This window comes from Amia ocellicauda, chromosome 21, assembly GCF_036373705.1.
Source record: "Amia ocellicauda isolate fAmiCal2 chromosome 21, fAmiCal2.hap1, whole genome shotgun sequence".
In the NCBI taxonomy this organism is placed as follows: domain Eukaryota; kingdom Metazoa; phylum Chordata; class Actinopteri; order Amiiformes; family Amiidae; genus Amia; species Amia ocellicauda.
In genome coordinates, this window is record NC_089870.1 from 20816743 (window position 1) to 20835342 (window position 18600).

General features: G+C 45.7%; 1 protein-coding gene across 1 annotated transcript in view; it reads left to right on the forward strand.

Moving 5' to 3' along the window:
- Window positions 1-1055: 1055 nt before the first annotated feature.
- Window positions 1056-18600, forward strand: part of LOC136716823 (putative N-acetylated-alpha-linked acidic dipeptidase) — a 52033-nt gene continuing 34488 nt past the window's right edge. Inside the window, exons 1-12 of the mRNA XM_066694217.1 lie at window positions 1056-1332; window positions 2712-3000; window positions 4096-4221; window positions 4299-4482; window positions 7064-7157; window positions 7244-7339; window positions 13581-13666; window positions 13819-13938; window positions 14869-14951; window positions 16310-16373; window positions 16491-16558; window positions 16675-16775. Of these exons, the coding sequence (XP_066550314.1) occupies window positions 1121-1332; window positions 2712-3000; window positions 4096-4221; window positions 4299-4482; window positions 7064-7157; window positions 7244-7339; window positions 13581-13666; window positions 13819-13938; window positions 14869-14951; window positions 16310-16373; window positions 16491-16558; window positions 16675-16775 (1523 nt within the window). The 5' untranslated portion in view covers window positions 1056-1120. The remainder of the gene's footprint in view (window positions 1333-2711; window positions 3001-4095; window positions 4222-4298; window positions 4483-7063; window positions 7158-7243; window positions 7340-13580; window positions 13667-13818; window positions 13939-14868; window positions 14952-16309; window positions 16374-16490; window positions 16559-16674; window positions 16776-18600) is intronic.

The following is an 18600-nucleotide window of genomic DNA, read 5'->3' on the forward strand; positions in this document are numbered from 1 at the left end:
CGCCTCTGGGCAGTGTCTGCACCGCCTCTTCCCTGTTCTCCAGGACCAGGGCGGCTCTACCGCGGTGAGACGGGGTGAGGAGGATGGAATATGGCTTCACCGGGGCACGGCCATGACACATGCGGGGAAACCTGTTTGTCAAACGTGGAGGAGGCTGGCCGTCGGAGGGATTAACTGTTTTCTCAGACTTTGCAGCTCCATTAATTCGTTCAGTTTAAGCACACCTTAGTACCCGTGTGGTCTTCAACAAATTTGAAATCTCTCCCTGGTTATGAAAACTGTAACCTTTGCAGACAAAGACAACCCGGTGGTGACAGTGAGCTGCCCGTCTCTGAACCAGCTGACACCGGTCCAAGCTTTGCCATCAGCCCCTGCCCTCCGTATCCATCCGCACACTAATCAGCTCCGTGTGTCACTTCCCGTCTTCGGCCCTTTTTCAATTTAAGACCGTAAAGCCCGATTGTCTTCCCAAATGTTGACAGGAGACAGAAAGAGAGAGACACACTATTATGGTGCCACTCTAGAAGTCATTTCTTCACCTGACACTTCGGCGTCTCCCCACCACAGCATCACTGCCTTCAAATCCGGTGGAAAAGCTGTTAGGAGTGTCTGGCAGAGTTTGCACTTTCAAAACAAGTCTCTGGAATTAGTTTTTGTAATAAACATTTGTAACCCACTGTTGAAACAGCCGATTCCAAAATCAGCTCAGATTTGCTTTACAATTAGCTTCTTGACTAGAATAATGCCCTTTACACTCTTCTATTGAATGGGCATCGCTTTCCTTTCCCACCACATTTCTTACATTTCCATGAATGCACAATAAAGATAAATAGCTTGTTCTACAAAAGACCCCATTAGTGTATTCAATTCTCTCTGCCTTTATTATTTTACATGCATAGTTTTCTTCTCTTTGATGTCTGTGAACTGACTCTCCTTATGCACTTTGCACCTTTTTTTTTTGGTTGTTGTTGTTCTCCTTTGGTTTAGCATGAACTTTGAAGACCAGCCCTCTGACCCCAGTGAGGAGGACAGTCCAGCTCCGGAGGAATTCAAACTTTAAAACCTCCCCCTTCCCGAGTGCACCCCTCACACCAGCATCACCCTCCCCGGGACAGGAGCGATGGACAAGGCCAGGCAGAAGAAGAGGACCCTGGTCATCTCGGCGCTGTGCGCGGTGGCTCTGTTCCTCGTTGGGCTGCTGATCGGGAGGTTTGCAGGCGCCCCGGCTCCGATGCCCGCCTGGTTCTGGGAAATGAGTGCCGACGGAGACCCGGCTTTCACAGAGAAACTCCTGCGGGAAATCCGGCCCGACCGCATCGAGGGGACTTTAAAGTAGGTCACCGGCCCGTGTGCACTTTCCCGTGTAAAGGGTCGCACCGCGGAGAGATGGGTGCTTTGTCTTTGGGTGGTAAGCTGGTGGGTGCGGTTGGAAAGCAGGGTGCCAAGCTACTGCGCAATGAACTGTTACATAGGTCGTGCTGTTGCGCTGCGCAGATGTGCGCAGTTCTGCACAATCCCGGCGCTCCCATTGGTCGAGCCGCGCACAGCAGCAGAAATCTGCGATCCTTCCATGCACGGAGGGATTGTGCTGCTAATCAGAAGTAAATGACTTTCCCAGTTAACCCATGCTCTTTATGTTTGTGGAAAGTAGTGAAGGTGTGTGTAGAAGGATTTCTGAGACTTGTGCACACTCTGGGTTTGTTTGGCTGCAGCTGCTCAAGTCTGTAATCAACTTTGATTTTTTTAACATCCCCACGACCCGCCATTCGAGCAAGCAAACGCACTTCAGTGAATGTCAAATGGCATACTGATGTTATTATTTTACAGCCAATAATGCACATTTAAATAGTGATGCAGAAGCTGTGCTGGGAAGGGTGGCGGTCTGTTTAAAATAACGTTTGAATACCTGCAGCAGCAAACCGATAATGAATGAGTAAATAAACCAATCAATCAGAGTAATCGATCCAGCACAATCAGCAAAACAATACTATCTGCAACACACCACGATATGAGTCACCACAACAATGCATATGCTAAACCAATAGATGTCAATTAACCAATACGTTTGCCAATAAACCAGTACAAATGTATTAATTGTAAGTATTTTTACTGAATAGCACCGTCTACCCCAATTGTACACATTAGGCAAGTGAGAGTAATTGTTGGTCTTTTTACTTGACGGAAACTTGCACTAAACTTATTCATATCACTCCCTGTGCTACTCTCTATGAGAAACCTCGTCTCTCTCTCTCCCCCGTATGCATTTCAGTGGCTTGTCTCTTTGTCCCCAATGGGGGGAATTTAATGAGGTCGTAGGGAGGTCCAGCGGTCAGTGTCCTCCTCAGAGCTGTGAAGGGCCGGGCACAGGACTCTTAATGAGTGACCGAGAAGAAAGACCTGCTCTGTGTCACTCGCACTGTGGAAATGTTCCTGTGACAGCCATGCTCCTCTCCTGTCTCCACGCGGCTGCAATTGGTTTCAAGCTGGGGATCTCAGACAGGCTGCCCCGGTATTAGCTCTGCCATTAAAAAGAAAATGAGTGTACATCCATTTCCCAAATAGTGCTCTGTCTGAGTGCTCTACTTTCTTCAGGGGTATTAAGTACATTAGGACTTCAGCTGCATTGTAAGAGCCAGCATCTAATCACATGTCAATTTTCTCTCTCTCCCTCTCTCTCTCCCGTCTCTTTTTGCTGTTGTTCTGGATGGCAGATACCTCACACAGAAGGCACACATAGCTGGCAGCCCCAGAGATGAGGAGGAGTTGGCCAATTACGTTTTCGAGGAGTTTAAGAAACACCTGGACGGCGCTCGGGTCTTCCCATACAAAGTGCTGCTCTCCTACCCCAACGCCACCGACCCCAACTACGTGGCCGTGCAGCTGGAGAACGGCACCGAGGTGGAAGTGTCGGTCAAGCAGGAGAAGAGACTCGGACCGGACCAGGACGACCCGACGGTCGTTAACCCCTTCAATGCCTACTCTCGCCCTGGCGTTGTGACTGTAAGTGGCTGGCCAGGTTGTAAAATAAATGAGTTTACATTGGAGAGATCTGAAATCTATTAAAATGGACAGAGAGTAAAATAATAGAAATTAATAAAAAACCTGTTTAACTGGATTTAACTGGATTTCTTCCAAATGGCACAGTATTGTATCAGTCTTTGCCAAAGCGAGTTGTTCTTCTCTCTTGATCCCATTAAAACGAGAGCGTCGCAATAAAAAATGTATCCAGACGTACAAATAAAGGCATATGAACTCTCTGTCACCGTATTAAAGTCAATTTAGATTGCAGTAATTGTGCAGAAATGTGCCCGGGGTTATTAAAACAAACTGGTGAAATGAGCAGCGTAATTACACACAATGTGAAGGCCAGCAGTAGACATCAGAGTGGGGTAGCTTAAGAGACTGATTTATTGGTACGCAGGGAATGCTCTAGAATTGATCTTTCGCAGCGTACAGGTGTCTTCTGGGCAGGAACCACCAGGAAATTGACAGTTTTTGCTCTGAAAATGATGCTTTCTCTGCCCTTCTCGAGGTCAAAGTGAAAGCTCTCAGTCAACCCCCCAGTACAAACAGACATTATGTTGCCCTAAAGTTGACTCCTTATCGCCCAGAAGAGTTACTACACTTGAGAGTGAGGAGTGTCTGGGTATCTCTCATGCGCATCCGAGAAGGAAGTGGAATCTGCCCGAGGGCGATCGATACATCTCCGGAGCTTCGGGCTCTCCGCCAGACGCAGTGCATCTATCAGCTGTTGATACTGATCGCCTTCGGGAGGGACCTTTCGGGGGTCTGAGATGAGACTTGCCTGCGATGCTTACCAGCATCCGAAAGCACTGCAGCTGTAAAACAAATCAGCCACTGTTTCTGATTACATATTCATGGTTTCCTTTGTCAGGAGCTGGATCAAGAGCTGATTAATGGGAGATTTGTTATCTGGAGTCTCTCACTTGCTGCCTTTTTATACATAACTGCAGTACATTTTCTGGCTCATATCGGGGAGGTGGACTGTAGTTACACCAAACTGGAACCGAAATAAGCCGGATATGTTCTGGAATAAAGGATCTGATTGGTTTTATTTTGCTGTTGATCTGCTAGGGAGACCTGGTGTATGTCAACTATGGGACCAAAGAGGATTTCATGTACCTGACCAGAAACCTGTCCATGAGCCTGAACGGAACAATCGCCCTGGCGCGCTACGGCCGGATCTTCCGAGGCGACAAGGTAAACTGTTTGGCGTCGGTGTGAATTCGGCCGACGTGTTGGAGAAATGCTGCTTCATCCTCGGTTTTCTTTTGTAGGTAAAGATTGCCTCCGATTACGGTTGCGTTGGGGTGATTCTGTACTCGGACCCTGCGGACTACACTGTGGACGGGGGTGGCAGGGTGTACCCCGAGGACTGGTGGCTGCCGGGCAGTGGGGTGCAGCGCGGGACGCTCCTTATGGTGGAAGGAGATCCCCTGACGCCTTTCTACCCGTCAATAGGTGACGCAGACTTCCATGTGATGTTCCGGTTAACGCGTCTGTGTAGAGAAGGCGGTACTAGCGTTAACGGTGGAAACTATTTGAAGTATATGTATTTGTGTGTGCATCTATATGTGTGTATATACGAATAACTAGGTTTTCTGACTCATTTTCTGCTGACACCGATTGTCCTTTGCCGAGAGCAGAAAACATCTTCTCGTGCTTTCTTCTGCTCGTTTGTTTTTGCTCTGTGCTATGTGCGCTACTCGTGTTATGCAATGTTACAACTGGGATTCGGGACATAAATACATACCGTTTGGACGCCTTAGCATTGATGCCCCTGTGAGTAGCTTGAGATATTCTAGCGTATAGTAAGTGAACCACATAGGCATGTAAATGATGCTCAGTTCTCAGTCTGATTGGATTTGAAATGTGAGGAAAAAAGGACAGAAATCATTAAAAATGCAAACAGACGTACACAACACACAGTGGTTTGGTAATGAAACACGAGAGAACAAATAATTGCATTTTTATAATTTATTTTATTAGCGCACCTCTGTCACAGCGCTGCCCTGTGTCAAGATAATTATCTCGCCTCTTCTTTCAAATTCCTCGCGGCGTGACATGTGATTGCAGGTTTCGTTAACGCATGCAAAGCGGCGCCGTGCTCGCGGATCACGCTGCTCGGTGCCAGCTGCGGCGGCGGCTTCCTCACACCTTCCCCGAGAAACCGGTGTGCGCTTCTGTCGCGCTCTGGAGCCGTGCCGGGCGGGAGAGTCTGGTTAATTACATGCTCTGTGCAAAGCTCACCGAATGCCACGGCTTGGAGCGTTACGAAGACTCCACTAAAAAGGTGGGAGGATTTATGAAGCAGCCTGACTTTCTAAATGTCATCTTAACTTCTACCTCGACACGCTGACATTCGCATCTTCAGATGTCGTGTGAAGCTGAGCCACTGCCGCATTAAGGGACGGATGCACACTCACACGCTCAATTAACTGCTCCGCTTTGGGAAGCTCAGTCCACAGGATTGCCAGTCCACAGGCATCTTTCACTGCCCCTTCCCACCTGCCTTGAGTGACACACGAATAGACTCCCCAACACATAACACACTTCGGCCTTAGGGACACTCCACAATCCAATGGGAACATCGTGAATTCACATTGTATGTTGAAAGCCCTTAAATTATGAGCAATGTTTACTCAGGAAAAGCAGCATCGCACAATATGCAATATGCTGTGTTGTCGTTCCCTTTGTAACCCACGTCTCCTCTGGCTCTCCAGGCTGAATCAGAAACGTCTGCGCTGCTTCACGACCGAGGTGGCTCCTTCGTTCCTGGAGAGAGAGGCGCGTTGAAATCTCTCCCCGATTGTTTCGTGAAATTCAATTATTTCATCAAAGCGCAGCACTTGAATATCGGCTCGTATCTTGTACATCTCGTCCGCGGACGGAGTGAAAGGCACGAATCGAAAGGGACGAATCGTGCCTCGTTTGAAAAGCATTCGTCATCTGGCAATAACAATCCTCGCTTTGTTTTCTGCCTCTTCCCCTCTTTTTATATGGATATGATCTGTTATCAGCTATGTCAGACCAGCGCTGTTGCAATTAAGTCGGTGAAATGAAAATGTGCAAGAGCTGCCCATCTCTTTCAGTCGTTCAGGCGTTCGAATCTCGAGTATTTTCAGAGTACGGCCCACTGGAGTTGGACTAGTCCGAGATATTTGCACCAGAGACGTAGAAGAATGAGTTGAAAGGACTGAAGTGATTTAATTGAGGCAGGCCAGCCTGAAAAGTCTCCACTCCTGTGAATAGTGTTGTCGAATCGTAACTGACAGTGGGACCTTGTCTAAACATCTCATCCAGAAGATGCCCATTCCCCCTGTTGGCCAACCAGCACCACCCTGAGTTTCCTTTTGAGGTTTCCAATCCAAAATTATGCTTATTTAGAGTTTCTGATCAAGCTGGTTGGCATATTTAAATTGATAATCCACTCCATTCTACAGTTTTGAAATACTTTGAATTTAGTTAACTTAAGGCACAGCTTAAAATTAATAATAACTTACTGGCATTAGACAAGCATTTGCAACAGTTGTGTGCTGTTGTGGACAGGACATCGTATTCTTAATTAATTATCAGTAAACAGCCTGAACTGTACCCAACCAAAGAAAGGAAGAGATGTAGGTACGTGTTCCCAATTTAATACAGTTTGTCTAATCAGCCACCAAAAGGCTGTGTTCTCTGTCCTTTCATTGCAAATTAGTGTGCCCTACATTCTTTCGAACGCACTGCCTGTTTTATGCGGCGCTCTTCAGAACAGACTCTGGAAAGGAAATGAAAGCAATTACTGAGAACTCTAGTTGTTTTAATGTTGTTTTTGTCGATTTAGCCTTCGAGGACTAAGGGCCAACATCTGCAGATTCCTCTTGTGAAATATCAGACTGACTGTCCTGTCTGACTAAAATAATAAAGACAAAAACTAGCCTTCAGAACGGCCAATTACGTCTCTGCTTTTGTGCCCAACGGGAGACAATTTCAATCCAATCAGTTTGAATCGGCCGTTTACCTTTTCTTCTCTCTGTTCTTCCTCTGCTTTTATACCAAGATTCTGCCTATTACCAGGATCAGGCGAGAGACCAGGCTTTGTCCGCCATCCCCGTGACCCCGATTGGCTACGACGATGCCATAAAGTACCTCAGGTATTTCACAGCACCCAACGGCAATGATCACACCTGCAGTCTCTCTCTGTGTCCGAGCTAACATCGAGGGTCTCTCTCTTCCCCAGGATCATGGGTGGGCCGGAGGTGGCCGGCGCGTGGCGGGGGAAGCTGAACGTGACTTACCGCCTGGGTCCCGGCTTCGCTGAGCCTCATAAGAACAGGTGGGCGATGCATTTTAACGCAACATTTGTACTCGTTATGAACAGTGTGAGGCAAAATATAATCAGACTCCACTAGGCGACTCTCGAGGTTGTGTTTATTTGTCAAGCACCGCCAATCTTTGCCGTCCTGCAGGGGGTTCGGCTCTTGACGCTGCGCCGAGAGGAGTCCCGGTGACACAAAGCCCGCGCTCCCTGCGGTTCGTTTGTTGCGTCACGGTTGACTCCCTCTTCCGTGGAGCCCCGCGGGGCCGAGATTTGAGCGGCGCGGCTCAAACTACGGTATTCCGGTATCGGGTATCCCGTGATATCTGGTGTCAGATACTTAAACACAAATCCAGGTTTTGCACGGCATTTCCTCGGATGGACACAACATTAGGGTTTGCAGAGCATCATCCAAAGTTTCGGTATTGCTCAATTTGCATTTGATGAAACGCTTATATTATTTATATTGTTTAATAATGCATTGCAAGAATTTATATAACTCTCCGTCTCTGTCTCTCTCACATGCACGTATAAAATTAAAGACATTGGAGGTAAAGCAATAAAAGTTATTTATACGACCGCTTCCTGTTATTCCCACGTTAATAAAGTGAAGAAACTGATATTGCTTTGAAGTAAATTAACAATGCTTGAAGATTGTTTCGTATTGAATAATTTATTACTGGAGATTTCGCGAAATGGAAAATAATAGCCTATCTGGGAATGCTGCTTTTTTTGGAGACAGAGATGTATCCGATTTTATATTACGTGTGTTCTGTTTATTCTCTGAAACCATTATCGCAAATAAGGCTGCTTTGGACTTTGGTTTTCTTTCTAATATCTGTGACGACGGACGCAAAGACTACAGAGATTTACATTTTGGCTATAAACACGTATCTTTTTTCTTAAGTTACAGACCTTTAGATGATAAATGGGCAGCTTGCCTAATTTCCCTCCTCCGTTTCTCAGCATAAAAGATCTCTGTCCCACTTAAAATGCAAATGACATGGCATCCCATTCATATTTTATTTACAAAGTGCTTTCGAAGAGCCCTCTCATACTTCCCCCTCCCTGCGTTGTCCACTCCTAAAAAAATCAAACATGAAATCAGTAAAATAACTTCTTGCTCATTAAAGCTAAATAATAAAAACACCAGGACTCCCAGTAATCTCCCCGCTGGCATATTGTGGGAGTAATTAGAATTAAAATACAAAACAACAACAACAACAACAACAACAATGATGTTTAAAATGGAAATAAATCCCCCTGCGAGATTACCGTGTTTGAGGAGAGTTCAACTGAAGTCTGTTCTCCGAAAGTAAAATTTAATTCGAAACTCTTTTATCGGCTCTGGGAGGACGTGATTGTGTTGAGGTTTTCAGAGCCTGCTGAGAAGAGAGAGATAACGGTGTGTCTGAATGCTAATGGCACCAATCTTATCTCGGCCTCCCGAACCTGAACTCTAGATTGTTTCAAGGCGAACCGTTCAGGACTCGGTGGGTGCAGAGCTTGTCCGTGCCTCTCGGCTCTGCGGTGCCTGGCGGCAGGTGTGAGTCTCCGCACAACGGGGGTCTCAGCGTTTCAGATGCCACCAGCGAAGGTGAGGGTTGTAGGCCAGCTGTAGGTTCTGGTTTAGAAGACCGCTGTCTATAATATCTAGCAGTGAGAGGCAGACACGGGTATATATTCATGTACAAGTGACGAGGCAGGCGTTTATTCATGTACAGATTGGACATGGTTTGATGTGTGGCAGTTAGTTGGTGGGGTGGTTTGGGGGGATTGGAGACTTTGTGACGTTGAAGTTGTAGTATAAGCTGTGTCTATATTCAGTCAGAGTATTTTTGTGGTTCCTATAGTGTGATATGTGTCAATCCCACATTCTTTCACAAGTTCATGAGTTATTAAAATAATACAAAGATAATATAGATATACAGACACGTCAGAGAAAACGAAACGCAAGGATTGTGGCTAATCCCATCATGGAGTTCCCATGAGGCTGCTGGGCTCAAATACTAAATCCAAAGAGCTGAAAGGAGCCCACAGATACCAGACTCTTCTCGCTCTTGCATGTCGCTGGCTGGGTTCGCTTCCTGTCATAGCATGTGCCGGGGAGCTGTTTTGATTGCGTTACAAGTGTTTATACGTGGTCTCTGTCCAGTGTGTGTGAAATGAGGGAGATTGTAGTCCGAGCAAAAGCACAAAGCAAGCGTCTACACACCCACTGTGGTGAGAATAGCGCGGGCATCATTAATATTCCCCCCAAAGTCAGCATGCTTCTTCAGCAGCTGTACATCTTTGTGTGTTTATTCATTAGTGTATTTATTTATTTATATATGCCTTTCTTTTCTAATAAACTTCTACGTGTCTCTCAGGAAGGGCTCGGTAACGATCAAAACGCAACAAAAACAAAAATGAAAAACAAAACACATCAGATTGGTGGTGCTTGCGTCTAAAACTCACATTGCTGTGGGGAGGCTGTTATAGATGTATTATTTTAAGGTGACCCTGTTTAGGTACCTCATGAATAAACCGCATTTCTATCACCGAAGCAGAAACAGACATGGCAGTTTATCCCAGTGGGGAAATTAAAGAGCGGAGAATCATTGGGGTGAATTTTCCTGATGCGTGTCATATGAAATATTAAGATATCACAAGAGGAGTCTCGGCAGTTGAGGAAGACTGCAGGAGGACTGTTCCTAAGGGTTTTTCCGATGCCAGGATAATATCAATACGTTGTACAATAAGTCTAATTTTAAAGGTAGTTAAAACCGTTAACTAGCACTTGACGCATCGAAGCATCGATACATCTGTAACCGTGGCCTGATTTTGAGTCGGCGCTAATTTTGGATTTGACAGATTTTCTTTTCTGTTCTTTCCACTAATGTAAAAAAAGAAATCTGGGCCACCCACATAACTGGTACGATTTGAATAGAGTGGGTGTGCGATACAGGCTGTAATATCGCTTCATTAACTTCGCCGGCACAAGCGAATTAATAAAAAGGGCAGAACGCAGGGTTTATAAGGCCAGGAGACGGCGCAGGTCCCCAGACTGCCTGGCTTTAATTACAGACTGGGAAGCAGATCTGCGTAAAAAGGTGGTGCTATTTCAAAAAAGCAGATAAAATCAGAACTTTCCTGGTTGTGTTTTTGATACAGATACCTGGTTTAAATTGTGCTTTTCATTTGAATTTCCTTGCTGCTTTCAGCACAGTCTGAGCTCCTTCGTGCCGGTAGAGAGAAGGTGGACTGCTTCTCACCGTGAAACTCTTAGAGACAGCTGAGGTTTCTTTCCTGCAGCAGGCAGGCACATGCATTATTATTATTGTTTATTTCTTAGCAGACGCTCTTATCATGGCTTCAGTTACTCTGCTTCTGCAGGTAAAGGAGAGCAAGACACGGACATTTATTTAGCATTTCTTATTTTTAACCTGTGGTGGGGGACTCCTCGGATAAGCAGGGTTTGATTGGAGTCCCGTTGCATTGTGGGAGATGCAGGCTGCTGGCCCAGGCGTGGAGGTCAGTGCCTGCTCTTGCTCTGCTGCTGAACAGTCAACACTGCAGGCATCATCTGGGGAGAGAACACGCGTGCCCGTACGTGAACGAGCCTGCGGAAACAAAGACCATTAAAGACATTTACCTTGAGCTCCTGGAGTGCGCTGGGTGAGCCACTGAAACAACAGTCCCTTTGTCTGTACGTCTCCATGTTGTCTTCAGAGTGAATGGGCGAAGGGCACCTTAATCCTCGCCCTCGGTTTCCTTTGTACATTGTGTGGTCGAGAGGCTACAAAATGCAACACGGCTTCCTCTCCTACCTGTAAATCAACAAGATGGGCATTCATACCCACGTTCCCCACCAACCTCACACACACACACACACACATAGGGATTGTCAGCTTGCCATCATTTGAGAGCTTCTGTTAGCAGGACACTCTTCCCCTAGGCATTCCCTAATGATTAATCATTAGACGTTGAGAGGGAACGTTTCTAATCACAGAGCGATGCTGATGAAGATAAATGTCTCCCGGCCGCCGCCTGACAGCAATCAATCTGACTTAGCGATCGGCTCACCTGTGAAACATCATGCAGATACGCCAACTTACCATCTCCACTTAATTGACCCCTGGGGGGACGGCGTGCTTCTCCGCCAGAGCCGGGGGGTTGGGGAGCTCAGGGCTCGACCGTTTTGTCTTTGACGGGGATTAATTGATATTGGCAGGCGGCGTCTTGCGGCCGGATCTAATTGATTGAATTGAGGAATAAGGTGTTTTGTTTATTTAATAATCATCCTGAAGAAGAGCAGAGGGCTGGAGGGAGCTGTGTATCAAACTGTTGGGAAATAACAGGCACGGTTTCTAAAGGTCACCATGCGAAGGGTGTGACCATTAATGTGCTTTTCAGCTCTCCTCTCGTGGTTTTAACTGCTTCTCAACCGCAGAGCACTCCCTTTCATGGGAAGCAACAGAAAACACAACTGTTTCGCATCTTATTTAAATTGGACTTTGTGAGGCCCTGCTGTGTTGTTTAGTTTCCCAGATCCCAATTTCCCTTTTAAAAAGTAAGATTCTATCTCTGCCTCAGCACCTTATTAAACAAGTTCTGGATTATGAGTCAGACGCACATGTATTTTTATTCATCTCATGAGAAGACTCGGCATTAGTATTCAGGTGCTTTCCCTGTTAGAGTGAGATCTGATCTTGTTTCAAAGCAGGAAGTCAATCCGGTGGGAGATGAAAGCGAACGCCTCTCTCGCTATTCTGTCGCTGTCGGGGCGAGCAAGAGATGGGCATGGCCGAGGACTGGGCCAATCACAGGAGACAGACCTTCTGGGTTTTTTCTGTCAATTTAATTCGAAAGTTTGCCCCTGAATTTAAAGTTTGACCCGTTACTGTTCTGACTTCAAAGGCAGTCAAAGAAAGTTAATTATATTTTAAGTATAGGATTATTCTATGTTTTTTTTCTCTCCTAGAAAACATTTTCATCTGTGATTCAAACGTTCCTCTCTTTGTATTGGGGGTTGTTTCCTTTATGAACACACACTTTTCAAAAGCGATTATACATACGTGCATATTATTCTGTGACATGCATTGAATTTCTAAGTGTGTCTACAGTTTACTGTTCTGCATATACATTTTTCATGGATTACTTTTTTCATATATGTAGCGATTGATTTATATTTGCCTGTTGCAGGTTGGTTCTAAAAATGTAAATGGGATTTAAATTGTATTTTTTATGCCTGTATTCACAGCAGATGTGTACAGTGATGTATGTAACTTTCCATTTGGAGTCTGTGGAAAGATTTAAAGGAAAAGGGATCGAAACCTCTTGGTTTGCAGTGAGACCCTCATTATACAGTATCGCTAGCTGTGAGCCAGAGGCCAGGATTTACAAATGCCCCTCCGAAATCATCGAACCGTGGTCAAGTAGCAATTGAGCCTCAATTAGCAAGATGTGCAGATGTCTGGATTATAAATCCCTATCTGTCACCTTATTGGAATATTTGTGGCTCCTATTTAACAAGCAGGTGGTATATTAAAGTTACTGCTAATTGTTGTATACGGGACAGTATAAAAAAGAGCTAAACAACCAAGCCATCTAAATTTCTGGGCCAATATTGAAATATACCCCACTTTGGGCAAGAGGGGCTCCCAGGAAGACCGACATGAGCAAGACCCGTAATGCCAGACTGGTCGCTTGAGACTTCAACACCTTGCCGAGTCTAGGGGAGTAATGGCATCTTCAGAGTGTTTGTGTGAAACGACGCAGAACTCGCACACAGACTGAGTGGTGAAGGGAGGGGTGTGAACATCCGGCGTCATGCAGATGTTTGGACAGAAGATGGGAGCGACGCCTCTCTGCGAACCCACGGACGCTCACTCAGACTGCAGCTGTCGTCTGCAGCCGGTAATTTACCCGCAGTAACGCAGGGCTGATCTGCAGTCTGAGCAACGCTCCCCGGCCGGCCTGCTCATCCTCCGTCATCCTGAAATAGCAACTCTCTTCATCAGTCTGTCAGCCATGATGAGAAATTGATGGCGTTTACGGATCCCACAGCGTCCAATTTAAGTTTACTTTACAATCGCAGTGAAGACCGCATTGTGACCTTATGATTTGTAAGATTAACAGCCTTTTAGGAGTTATCGTTTCAGCAGCATTGTGGATCTATGGTTGTCATAGGGTGTATTTGCTGTTGTTGCTTTTTAAGGAGATTAGCAGATTAGCTGAGAAGTTGCAGAGAAATTTACCTGTCAAACTTGTTTTTCAGCAAAATTAAGCTGTATGTACAGACCTACAACGAGAGAAGAATGACAAAGAACGTAATTGGATATATCCGAGGACAGTACGAGCCAGGTGACTGTCACATTCGACCCGTAAACAATAAATAAAAGAGGAAATGTATCCCAATACACAACAGACATAAAACAAACCTATAGTAGCATACAAACCACTTTCTTAAAGCACACAATTGCTCCGTAAATGTTGTGCGTTGTCTCCGTGTGCAGATCGCTACGTCGTCCTGGGCAGCCACCGCGACGCCTGGGTGTTCGGAGCCGTGGATCCGTCCAGCGCCTCAGCTGCCTTGATGGAGCTGAGCCGGGCCTTCGGGAAGCTTCTGGAGGATGGTAAGAGCCGCGCTGATTGGCCGAGTGACAGGTCGGGGATTGCATCCTGGGGGTGGTCAGCTGATGAGTTTGGACTTGAGGAACCAAAACAAGCAAAATCAAACTGTTCTTGTGTTCTTATTGGGCCTGAACTGGATCAGTGATGCTGACACCTCGGTTTTACAGTGTAATCAACTCATAGAGGTAAAACACATCTGTTTTGGGAACCTTTTCCCCCCCACTGACTCCTCTTTTTACTCAGTACATGATGGGCACAATGCTTGGCTCCCCTAATGGTTGATTTATTTATTTTAATCTTCGTTGCAGCTCTAATAAGAGAGACTTGCCATAAATGTGCGACCTTTTACAAATACTCCTGCCTAATGCGTTTATATTATGAACAATTATGCGCATGCTACAGCTTCATTAAAGCTCTGTTTAGACTTATTAAAATTGCATTCTGGATCTCTGCCGGGGAAAAGTGTGCAATTATTCTCCTTCCGTACCACGGTTCTTTTTTGATATCTGCTTCTTTAACGAGTAAGAAAAAGGACAGAAAAACATGCCGAAACACAACGAAAAACAAATTCATTAAAATAAAATAATGAGATGCCTTGCGCCATGGCTGAATTCAGCGGGTTTGCAGTGATTAAATAGACAGATTTTTAATATTTTCTTCAGATTTCATCAGACAGTTTACGCTGAGCCTGTGGGTATTAACACATTAACAAGAGGACAGATTCATTATGCTAATTTACAGAAATCTTTGTAGTTTCTAGTACAGACCAGGATTACTAAAAGTTATAGTAACTTGAAATTCTCCAGTGAAGGATTTCTTAATTTACTGCAAAACGCACCCTTTACAAAGAAAACTCACTCTCTGTCCGGGGATCTAGGCTTTAGCTCCACCTGATTCATCACATATCCAGTTATTTTCTTATTGGCTTTCAGGGTGGAGACCGCGGCGATCCATTGTCTTGTGCAGCTGGGGGGCCGAGGAGTACGGGCTGATCGGGTCGACCGAATGGATTGAGGTGAGGCTGGTGTCGGACGTTGTTCTCTTTCGGTGTCTGACTTTCGGTATTTGCCTTCTTTATGACGGCTGCCGTGTTGTAGTTCCAGTTGATAAGGAGCTTATGAAACAGCTATGAGTATGCACTGCTCAAAAGTGAGAATTTCCAGTGTGGTTTTGATCAGCAAAATCAAGTGGTTAGCGGACAACGGGTGCCGAGGAGAGGAAAGTCCAAAATGATGCTGTCCTGGAGAGTTGGAAGATTGAATTGGGTGTGGAACCGCCAGCAGTCCATTGGCAAGATCTCGTGCATCCGTTCAGCTGGGGTGCATATAGGTTAGTGCTTATTGATGACACGCCACCCTCTGACTCGCCGGGGTCACTATCTCACTGGCGCACTCCGTCAATTGCATTATTTAGTCAGGAAAGACAAGATTGGAAGCCCTTTTGTTTACTGGGTAATGTCCTACTGCATCTTTTGAGGATTGATTTCCCATAATGCATTGCATTTTAACCCCTGCCCCTTGCCTGTTGCCCAGTGGCTGCCAGATGTTTCTCAGTTGGAAGTCCTGAAAAGGGACATGTTTTTGAGAGGATGGCAACTTGGAGAAAGCTGTGGATCTATGACTGCAGGCGGCAAAAGCCAGGGTCTTGGTGAGATGCACCGAGGCAGATCATGTTTTTCTTTGCAGTCGGCATTTATTGTGTGTGTTAATGAGCAGAGAACTATTCAAGGCTTTTAATATATTTTGCCTTGTCATATCCAAACACTGCAGACGATTTGCTAACTATTCTCCTCAGAAATTGGTGTCAAAGGCCCCGTATCATTGTATCGCAGCGTCGCCGCACGTCGTAATGTGAGAGACATTAAAGAGAATCCGAAGCTCTTACTTTTGATTTAGTGCTTTTCCATTATGGCCCTTAAAGCCCATCATTTTCCCCAACAAGGCATTACTCCGTGGACTTCACTCTGACACCGAGCCAAGAACAGATAGGAGTTTAATGATGGCTCACAATGTGCTAAATTAGTTTTATAATGAAGTATGTAGGGCATGGAGCACCGGCATCAATAAATCATGGCAACAGTTAACAAGACTATAATCACACAAGCAATGCTCACAGGTGTGCTGCACCGAGAAATGAGCGACTCGTCCGTTTGTCAGCTCTGTTTGCGGTAGAGGTAGCTTCACTAACACACGGAGATCTGCAAAGGATAACGAGCCGAATGATGCGTCTCCCGTGTGCGTTTTTAAACTGCAGAAATTGTTTTTGTGTTCATGCTGACAAGTGTGAAAGATAATGACTAAATCTACAAGAGAATGATGTCATACAGTGCCCCCCCCCCCCAGTTCCTACATCTTTTTTTTCTTTTCTTCTCAGGAGCTCATACAAATTATCGGAACGAGGGCTGTCGCATACTTGAATGTCGATATTGCGGTTGAAGGTAACCAAATTGTCCGCCGAATTTTTTCGAAATGAACTAAGAATCTCATCCTTGTACGTCACTGCACTCCTTCGTTAAGGTGTTTATTTTATGTGCACTGACGTGGTTGTCTTCCAGGAAACGCCACGCTGCTGGCCTTCGCGACGCCCAACCTGTACAAGCTGCTGTATGAGTCTGCGAAAAAGGTTGCGTTTCAGTTGAATGACTGTCCTGTGTGAATTGTGTATTGAACCCCTCAGATTAACGTTCCTCCAGTGTGTTCATTTTTTCTTTGATTGATTGTGTGTTGATGTATTTTTAGGTCGAAAACCCGAACACTGAGGAAATCGCTCGGGGCAGGAAGACGGTGTACGATACGTGGTTGGCCACTGTACCATCTCGTGACAATCACTCCCTCCCTCAGTACGTATCTGTTCGCCCCGTTCTCATTAGCAGCAACCCCACGCGTCGAACGAGACGTGCGATTGGGAGATGCTGAAATGTGTAGCAGATAGCGTTATACCTTAATGGTTTACCCCTAGCTGCTGTATACAACAAACAAAATAATAATTCTTTATCACTCTCTCACATATTGATATCTCGGAGGCTAAACTAACCCCCCGTTTTCAGTAATCCAATACTGTTGTGGCTGTAGACTAGTCTGTCTGCTATTGTGCGACCTGTATTAACCAGTTCAATGCATTGTTTTAGGCATGAAAACGATCAGATCAAACGTCAACAGACCGGTGTGCATTTCAATGCCGGTTTGACTGCCTGGTAGTGCAGATGGCAGTGAAATAATTCAGTACTGCTATGTGGTGCATTGCCCAACGAACAATGTTGGCACAACGTGCGAGTCCTGTCCCAGAATGCAGCCGGGCACGCCTGGCACCATTCGCAGCTGCCAGCGATGTCTGTTTGTTTTCTCCTTGCCGAGGTTGGAGTCAGTTCAGCTGTAGTTCAGGTCGCAGAGCGGAGATTAAAATGTCACCTTCCAGGCCAACAATTGAATCTGCGGCGGCGCTTTCATCTATTCGCGGTCGGTTCATTTGAAGTTGTTCTCCACAGTATCATCGAGAAGTTATTAAGCAAGCCGTCAAGCAAATCCAAAGTGATGCCCAGCCAAATGATGACAGACATTAATGGTGTCGTGGAAGATCATCTCAGCCTTACTTTCCATTTTGAAAGCGCTTTAATCAGCTGTGGTTCGTAAGACTTGTAACACACGAGGAGCTTGTGGGGGGGGGTTGGATGGATGAAGTGTGCTGATAACACTGCATGTGCCTAAACAACGTGAAGCACGCGTCTAGATCTGAAGAGAGAGAGAAAAAGCCATCTTCGTAAGTCATGAATAATGGCTTTCTCCTCTCTACTGCTTCATTAGGGGGCATACATCGATTTCCCGGTACGATACAGGGATCAAAGGCATTGTGTGGAGACACAGGGTCACACTTCTCATCGGTGCAGTGACTCTCAAAGGTCCTGGCATGTGTTAATGATGGGCTTATGGGCGTCCGCTGTATTCTCCCAACATAGTATATATACTTAAAGCCTTATAAGATATGCATCAGGACTAAGCACATGAATTGAGGAAGCATGACTGCATTAGCCGAAAGCCCAAAGAGCCGGGAGCGCGGCAAGACACGGTATTATCGGTCCCCACGGAGCTGGAAATTGGATTGTAACGAGACGGAGGATTATTAGTAATGTATACTTCTGCGTTGTGATCTAAAACCACAGGGGATGTTGCGGATGTCGATGAAGGATCACACGTCCCAGCTGCTGTTGAAGGGCAGGGATGGCTTGGCAGTTTTTTCTTTAGTAATCTTTAGTCTGGAAATCAGGAATTCACTGCGGTTATCGGAAACACACCCAGCTCTTCAGATTTAAGTCCTTAGATAAGATAGGATGATTCCAGTTGAAATGTTAAAGACTTCTGCATTGGCATTGACCCCAGCATGCATACATTCATGCCATAACCAGTACGTTTATCATTTCCTTGGTTGGCATGTGCTCAGTAACCTCAATACAAAAGCTTTCCTATCTGTCCCACTCAAGGTAAAAACCTAAGAACATAAGAAAGTGTCCAATCGAGAGGAGGCCATCGCCCCATCGTGCTCGTTTGGTGTCCATTAATAACTAAGTGATCCAAGGATCCTATCCAGTCTGTTTTTGAATGTTCCCACATTGTCTCTTCGGCCACATCGCTGGGGAGTTTGTTCAGATTGTGACGCCTCTCTGTGTGAAG